At 40.3% G+C, this 9,169-nt stretch overlaps 1 protein-coding gene across 2 annotated transcripts in view; it reads left to right on the top strand.

Moving 5' to 3' along the window:
* SLC9A7 (solute carrier family 9 member A7) overlaps positions 1-4,630 on the top strand; it is a 118,178-nt gene extending 113,548 nt beyond the window's left edge. For both annotated transcript variants that reach the window (XM_073664465.1, XM_073664472.1), the window contains 2 exons: positions 881-986; positions 3,582-4,630. In XM_073664465.1, coding sequence (XP_073520566.1) covers positions 881-986; positions 3,582-3,827 — 352 coding nt within the window. In that variant the 3' untranslated portion in view covers positions 3,828-4,630. The remainder of the gene's footprint in view (positions 1-880; positions 987-3,581) is intronic.
* Positions 4,631-9,169: the final 4,539 nt, after the last annotated feature.

Here is a 9,169-nt window from a genome sequence, read left to right on the forward strand (position 1 = left end):
GGGTCACAAATCACTGTTGCTGAAGTGAATGATTGCTGGAATGGCTACTAAAGACTGGTATTACTTTAACTTGTGTGCTTCACAATAAAAGACATAGGGAGGCAATTCATAAACACCTTAATAAGTTGCAATATTTTTGCGCAACTTGCATGCCGTTTAATGAATTAGGTCAGTGTACTCCAACAAGTACTTCATGAAGACTGGTGTGCGCTAGGTCACTCACTGAATCTCTCCCTATGTTTTCATATTTGCAACGGACCAGAGTGTGCAGTGAATTCTTTGATTGGTTACTGTATTTGAGGAGCACTACGAGTTTTGTTGACTTTACACCTATGTAAGCATTATAATTTGTTCTGATCAGTTTGATGGCTCCATCATTATCTGATAACATGGGGTTTTTAATCTAAAGAATAAAAAAAAAAAAGACTTCTTCCATCCAGGTTGTGAAAGGAACAAAACTGTATTTGTTCCGCCTAATACATCACTGATGTTTCAATCTAGCAAAGGTCTTTGTCAAGCAAACAATATGCTTGACAAAGCCCTTTATTAGGTCCAAACATAGCCACAATGTATTAAGCAGACGGTAACTTTTTTTTTTGCTATTTTCACAACTCTGATGGGTGCGATCTACTTTTTTTTATTGTTGTGGCAATTGATTTATGGATGTATTTTCAAGTTTTTAACATATACAAACTTGTAAGGATTTCTTGGGTTTTCCTTTAATTTCTGGATAGAATACTGAATTTCTGCTTTAAATTAGTGTTCTTAAAATCACCAACCGAAGTATGTTACCCGGAGTCTTGAGTCTCCTCTGGTGTTTCAGTTTTTCATTGTTTGTAATCCCCTAGAAGAGTAAAAATCCTTAATTCAGAAAAATCAGCTATCTCAAACCAATGCTGACTCACAGTGGTCCTCCATTAACTTCAACATTGCCCAGCTGGTGTGGTTTTGTGGCCAAATGCTTTACAAGTCCACAAGTCTACAATGTAAGTACTCTGCTGGTAAGGGCAAGCAAACACATTGCAGTCAACTAGTGTATGATTGCCGTGATTTTATGCAAATTGATTTGTGAACTTACCTTTCCTACTTATTAGCCAATATATATTGCATTATGCTTTTAATATTTTTGATTATTTTCCACTGTATTGAATTAATTTATGAATTTGCCATATTTATCATCCATTTACTGGCTAAAAATCATTGTAATCTTTGGTGAAGACTGTTGTCTATAACTTTTCCATCTGTTGAATGAAAATGTTGAAATGAGTGATGTTGGCTATTGTGATTATTTTTTTCTGTAGGTAAAATGTGCACCAAACATTGCTAAAGGGAACCTGTCACTGGTTTTTACATAAACCCAACCCACCACCTTTAGAAAGCATATAAATTGTGTTCCTATAACTCCTTTGTATCACTGAGTTTTAGTCTTTTGTTATTGTACCGAGCTGTAAGTAAATTGCATCGGCTGGACTGATGGGTGTCTCTGGATTGTGCCGGCGTTTTCTCTGTCCTGCCGCAACCACTGCCTTTTCTTTCTTGATGAACGTGAATGACGTCTCCACAGTCATCCTTATAGCACTCTGCCTTGCGCCTACATAGTCAATCAATGAGCTACTCCGGCGCACCTTGCTCTGCCCCTTGAGGGCAGAGGAAAGTCCTGTAGTGCGCAGGCGCTGGCTTCACTACTTGGTCATCGGCTCTTCTGTCTTCTCCCATGGCAGCAGCACAGCTTGCAGTGCAATGACCAGCAAAAATACACCTTCAGTTGCTCTCCTGAGGTCACTGCAACATCATGTAGTGTGCAGTCACGCTTACTTCATGTCCCAGTTATCAGCTCCAGGAAATGCACTGCTGGCTATGCTTCAGCCATGAGGGCAGAGCAAGGCATGCCTGCTCAGGTCATTGATTCAGCTGTACAGGCGCGAGACTTGGAGTGCTGTGTCATCTAGTGTTGAGCTGTCCTGTTACTGGCATGGTGGAGCTGGTAGCACTGGCTTTGAGTGAGGGTGTGCAGATGAAACATTGTCATCTTTGAGTTACAATCAAGTAGCCTAATTGAGCCACTGCTTATAAAAAGGGCATGAATTAGGCGAGGTCAACACGTGCATCGGAACCACAGTGAATGGGGTCCATCTGATGTCATTTGTATCCATCATAGCAGTGGATGTGTTTTTTGAAGGAGGTTCATTTTTCTATTCCTCTTAAGGAACAGGAAAAACTGAACAGTGCCTTACTAATCAATAGTGGATGCGAAAATGTTTTCTTTATCTGTTTTTATTTTCTGATTTGAGATTTTATTTTTTTTTTTAATTCTACTTTCCATACATGATTATTGGACAGCCATCCTGGTTAAGCTGCTTTGACTTGTTAACAGCAGTTCAAAGACTGCTTTACAGCAGCTACATGGGAACAACATTTATTGACTTCTAAGAGAGGTTGTTATGGGCATGATCTGTTTCTGCTCCAGAGGTCACTGTGCAGAGAGGAAGAGGGAACAAGAATGTAACCATTTCTCTTGTCAGTGGTGGATCCTGTATTATCTGCTTCCAGATTTATAATAGAGGTGATGCGGTTCATTGTAATCCTGTCTGTGTTTGTAATGAAATGACCATTGAAAAGGGATCTCTACAAAAAAAAAAGATGTAGATAGAACCATGAAATATTAAAAATCCCCTTCATTCTTTTATATACATTTAACTTACGGTAACTTTTATTTATGTCAAGCTGTTAATTTTCTAACAATACATTCTTTAAAACTACACAGTTAAAATATTTCTCTTCCCCTCTTCGATTTTGAGGACTCTCTGTGCTCAGAAGTGTTTTTTTATTCTTATATGCTTAATCTACTACTGTTTTTATATTTTATTTTTGTATTTTAGAATTGGTGTTTGTTTACTTTATACAAAATTTAGTAAAAATTTACAGTTTAAAAAAAATTATTTTCTAAAAGATAGGAAATTCCAGCAAATACCAGTAATCTCTGGGCAAATGAGTAAAATGCTTGTTCTTCAGGTGGTTGGATTGTTCATAAAGGCATTAAAATGATCATTCTTTGCAGCCTATCAACCTGTACAAACAAAAACTGCTGCCAATAAGGATGATATTCTGTGTGCACAGAACCAGGGCTGTGGAGTCGGTAAGCCAAGACTCCGACTCCTCAATTTCCATGACTCCGACTCAGACTCCCTCCTACATGGCTCATGTTTAAGTGATAAATTTACTGTAGCACAGATTTATCTCCGCTAAAAGTCTAGACCCTTAGATCAGGAATAGGACAGACATTTATAGGACATTTCATAACTTTCCCAAATTCTTATGAAAAAATATTCCCCCCAAACTACATTGAACTACTGTACCCAATTTATTATATATTTTAAGAGTTGGAGTCGGTCCATTTTATACCGAGTCCGACTCCACAGCCCTGCACAGAACAATCTTGTTAACAATTGTTCTGTGCACATAGAATTCTGGTTGGCCTGTCTTAACAAGCAAGTAAACTATCACTGATTTGGCTTTTCTAGTTGGGCCTTTAGCAGTCTGGATTAAGACCTATAAATCTTTTCTTTACTTGTTCTATACAGAACCCAGAGCAGCTGAGGGAAGATGATGCAGATTTCATACTTAATGATGGTGACCTAACATTAACTTATGGGGACACCACCATAACAGCCAACGGCTCCTCTGGCTCCCACACAGCAACCACAAGCCTTGATGGCAGAAGAACAAAAAGTAGTTCAGAGGAAGCATTGGAACGAGAACTTGGAGGAGACTACGAAATCACAAATAGGGGAACCCGACTAGTGTTCCCTCTAGAAGAGAACGCATGACATCAAGCGCAAATAACACAATGGAAGGAAAGATGTACGACCAGATGTGGTACCAGAAGCATCTCAGGCCCAGTGTGATGGTGAAGAGTTGGGGTTGGGTGCAGTTCACACACTAGAAATATGGCCATTCCTGTGGTACTGTTGGAGAACCTACAAGACTAATTTAATTCCTCATCCAGTATGGAAACTGAGATACTTAGATATGGCACACAAATCTGCAATATAATTTGGCTGTGGATCTATCCTTGCCTGTTCCCCTCCTTTCCAGTAGAAATGTAAATTGCTTAATCCCAACTATATAATTGTAAAGTAAATGTGACTGCTTTAGCCCATCCTGTTTAACTAGCAGCTTTCAGTACAAGCGAGGAGAAGCCTCTTTATGAAAGTGCCTGTCATTTAAAGAGCAAGTGACAATGTTATGGTGACTGGAAGTGTTAAATAAGATTTTTACAGTTCTTGTATTATATAGTATATAGCATCTGAACTGCATGATGACATGGACAGTTTACATAAAGAATAAGATTATTTTAGTTTTTTATGATTTTGTATATTTAGTTTAATGTCTGTTTGATTAAGCATGTCTAATAACTGTAATATTGTATGTAGTGAAACAATCTCATAGTCACAAAATATGACCTAGGCTAGTGAATCAATGCAGTGCACAATTCCATGTTTTCCGTTTCTTCATTGAAGTGCTGCCCTTCTAATATATTTATACATGTGTTCCAAAATCTGACCTCAAGCACAATTGCTTGAAAAAAAGCAATTTCATCATAGCATAAAGGAGCAGAACAGATTGTATACCTGTGAATATTGCCATGCAGAAGATGCTTGAAAAGTAACATTTACTCCATGTTGTGTGTTTCATGTAGGTCTGGTTTCATATCAAAGTGCAATATTTTAAGACTCGTAAACTGACATGAAGCTGTATATTACAATTTATTAAAACGGACGCTTTAAATGCTTCGTAATTAAATACATTTTTTTTATGCAAAATAAACAACACAAATTTCACGCTGTAAGTATTTCCGTGATCAGTAATAAAGGTGCCTGATGAATGTCCAACTCTAATAGGAAAGTTTAATGGTTATCGTATTTTTCGGACTATAAGACGCACCCCAAATTTTGGGGTGGCAAATAGGAAAAAAAATATTTTGTATAAGATGGGGGTCTGTCTTATAGTCTGAATAGGTATCTTACCTGGGGGGTGGTGGAGCGAGGGTCACAGGAGGCAGAGTCCTTCAGGAAGCCGGCGGAAGTGGAGGAATGCTGTGGCTGGGGACTGCGGTCTCGCTGGGACCTGTGGCCTGGCTGGGGCTGGCGTCGGGCTGAGAGCGGCATGCCTTCTGTCCGGTGGCCGCGACAATCTTCCTGAATCTGTGATCTACACAAAAAATGACCGCCCGAGCTCCCAGATGGCGGATGCGCCGGCTCAGGCGGCCATTTTCCTGTAGAACACAGATTCAGGAAGATGGTCACGGCCACCAGAAAGCCGCTCTGCTGCACCACCACACAGCCTCACCGCCAGTCTGCCACACCGCAGACCTAAAACTAAAACCTATTGTCAATTGTGAAAAATAATCAGACTTCTCCCGCAGCACCAGAAACCTTTTCTTAGGCATCCTGATGGACTCGGGAACTAGAAGGAATGAGAGCTAATAAACTTGATCCAACGACAAATTTGCCACTTTCTAAAGCTCAGTTTGTATAATTTTTCATTCTACATCTTTGCCGTTATGTGATCACAATTCCATGCAAGTCGACTTCTCTTCCTGTCACATCTGGAGATGGGTTTTTGATCTAGTGTGGATAAAAGGCTAGTTCTGACCTCAAGATGGGTAAAAGGTTGAGGCTTTTAACCTGTATTTATTTCCTATCCTATCAGGAGAACGCAGTCTAAGGTGTGCTGTTATGGAGACTTCCAGACTTCCAATGGGTCTTAAAAAAAAACAAACACATTACATAAGTTAGCCAAACCTGCCAACTTTTGGTGGGATTGGCTGATCATATAATCTGTATGGGGGCCTTATGAGTTTCCATTAACTGGTAATGTCTTTGGGTTTGCGCCTCTTGAATTTGAAAGACCAAGCCTTTGATGCTGCAGAGTCCAATAATTCATCATAATGCACAATTACACCTGCTTTGGAGTTGGAAGTGGGCCCCTGTTAATCTTTGGCCCCTATGTGACTGCACAGATGCCCTTGATTTAGTGAATATAAACACAATATCTTCAGGTTTGCACATAAGGTTGATTTATATGTAATCTATATAAAAACTTGAGTCGCTTTATGTCTTGTGTTCTAGCCTAGAGCTGCAGTCGCTATTCTGCCGACCGTCTTTGGAAAAGACTGCTGGGTTATAGACACACACATCTCAGCAGTTTAGTTGAATGCCAGTATTGCAGTGTTCATATTTCCTACAGCAGTTTATTACACAGTGTAAAGACTCTACCTATTCTATACAAATCTAATTATTGACTGCTCAGATCCGTTCTGACTACAGCACTGTGAACACAGCTCTGGGCTATAATAGAATCAGGAATTGATGATCAGTGCCAGATAAATATTAAGAGGTATTTTATAAAGCATTTTTTATGTTGCTTATGTTTATATATAAACTCTAACATTTTAGTGAGTGTTTCACATGACTGAATGTAAAAACTAAGTACACCCTACTTTAATTCTATGGTTCTACATATGAGGACATGACAAAAATGTCTGGTCCTTAGATGAACAGCACATGGCAAATTACACCTTATAGAACAAAAAGAAAATAAGCCAAAAAGTAAAAGCAGTGTGTGAAAAAAACAAATACACATCATGAATCAATAGCGTGAACTCCGGGAAGAACCACATTTAGCATATATAATTTGATAGTCATAGAGAAAATGATTACGTCATTTTTCCCATCATTCTAGAGGAATTTGGGCCCACTCTTTACATCGCTTAAAGTGTAACTGTCATTTCTGGTGAGGTTGCAGCAGGATGTCTGTCTGCCTTTAGATCCCTTCTCCCACACCCTCCCTTCGCCTCTCCTTAAAGCTTAATGAGCACAAGCTGCCATCCCCTATCTCAGTGATGGGTAAAACTGTATTCACTGGAGAGAGAAGAGATATTTTGCCTGTCAATTGAGAAAAGATCAGTTCAGGAGGAGTAAAGCTGATTTCTCTGATATTTTCTATGATGTATCATAATTCTCATTTTAATCCGTACTATAAAACTATGGTTACTCTTTCAGTTTATTAAAGTTTGTGGTCATTCATTTATGCACAGCTGTTAGTCTCATCACAGTATTTCAATTAGCATGAGGTCTGGACTGTGACTGATCCGTTGTAACACCTTGATTCTTTTCCTTTTCAGCCATTCGGATGTAAATTTGTCCTTGTGCTTACGATCACTGTCATCTTTGCATGTTCCAGCTTTGGCCAAGCTTTAGTTTTTGGTTTGGTGTCCTCACATTTGACTAGGGAATATTTTGGTATATAGAGGAGTTCATGGCCAACTCAAGGACTGTAAGGTGACCAGGTCCTGTGGCTGCTAAACAAGCCCAAATCATCACCCGTCCAACACCATGCTTAGCAGTTGGTATGAGGTGTTTCTGATGACATGGTGCATTTTAGTTTTCAGCAACCATAGCCCAGTGTATTTTGGAAAACAGCACTTTTTTGTCTCGTCTGTCTAAAGGGTATTGTTCAAGAAGTTTTGTGATTGGTTCAGATTCAACTTTAGCCATGTTGTCATTTTTCTTTTTTAGAAATAGACTTTGTTCTGGCAACATTTCCAAATAAGCCATTCTTGTTCAGTCTTTTTATAATTGTACAGTCATGAACTTGAACATTTACCATTACCGAGGCCTATAGAGTTTGAGCTGTGGCTCTTGTTTGTGTTTTTTTTTTTGCAATTTCTCTGAACATTGCGTGGTCTAACTCAAGGGATGAATTTGCTGAAACATCAACTTCTGTGAAGATTGTCAACTGTTCTAAATATTTTTCATTTTTTGATGGATTCAAAATTGTTTGGAAATGTTCTTATAACACTTCCCAGAATGATGGGCAGCAGCAATTGCTTTTCTAAGATCATTGCTGATTTCATTTCCCTCTTGGCATTGTATTAACACATTCCTGAATGCTCCAGATAAGCAAACTGCCAAAACATATGCTTTTATAGAGGCCGTCACACTTGTTTGTTATGGTGTCCTGATTTGTAAAACCATAAAATTTAATGAGGGTGTACTTAATTTTTCTAATAACTGCTTGAAGTGCAAAAGGAAGAGAGGATCTGATAAAGATTTCATCAGTTTTCATGTGCATTTCATGTACCAGTAGTTAATACCTAGGTTAGCCACTTTTGAAACGATCGTAGATAAACATGTCAAAACTGCATTCCTTTATTTTCTAAATGCTGCATTTGGTCGTCTTCATACTTCACTGAAAGGAAACTGTGGTTTATTTCACATGATAGCATTCTGTCTCTCTGAAAGTATATTCGATTTGTGGTAAACTAGAAGTATTAGACTCTGCAATCATGTTTAGCAACATTTACATAATTTCTAATGTGTGTCACCCAGGGGGATATAGGGGACTCGGTACCTAGGCCTTTTACCTTGCTTAGCATGTCACGGCAGTCGGCTCCCGGGCCCGTACTCTGGGGTCTCTCTTGAAAAAGGGGTTTTTAGTGTATAGTTTGTTTCGTGACGCCACCTGTGGTTTCCAGTAATGGTTACCGGCGCTGCTGCAGACCTCCGGGGGTGATGAAATGGCAGCTGGGATGTTTCTGCTCCCCACAGGTGGAGCGGACCCCCGGGGCAGAGTTGATGGAAGGGATGCAGGTGAAAGATGGCCAGGTCAAGGGGAATGACGGACACGCACACAGGGGGTTTGCTTCAGTACATTGACTGGAGTAACGGCAGGTATGGTCCAGGGTACTTGCTAGGAAGGGTGCACTTCAGGACTTCTCCCCAGTGAGTGGGTATAAGGCCTCCTGATCTGTGTCTTCCTCTCTCTAAGCTTCTAGCCAGCCTGAAACTTGGCCTAGCTTCTGTGTTGTGTTGCTCTCTCACCTGACCGCTTGGTAGTAGGACCTTTCTTTGGCAACCACTATCCCTGGACGCCGGGGCCTTCGTGGTTCCTAGTCCGGTTATTGCTGGTAGCTTCAGGATGACCAGGGGTCTGGAAGCCTCCTGGTAAGCCGGTAGTCCCTACTGGGTATAGAGGACCCTGTAGGCGCGGACCCGGTGTCCGGTTTGTGTCTTGGGGTGAGCCTATGATGCTCCTCTGCCCCCTCAACTCCTCTCTCCTCTCCTTACTGCCTCCGGCCACACTCGGGGCCCTCAATCCAGCTGCA

The sequence above is a fragment of the Phyllobates terribilis genome, unplaced genomic scaffold (genome assembly GCF_046119375.1).
Source record: "Phyllobates terribilis strain yellow unplaced genomic scaffold, ASM4611937v1 Scaffold_2__4_contigs__length_985480577, whole genome shotgun sequence".
NCBI lineage: Eukaryota > Metazoa > Chordata > Amphibia > Anura > Dendrobatidae > Phyllobates > Phyllobates terribilis.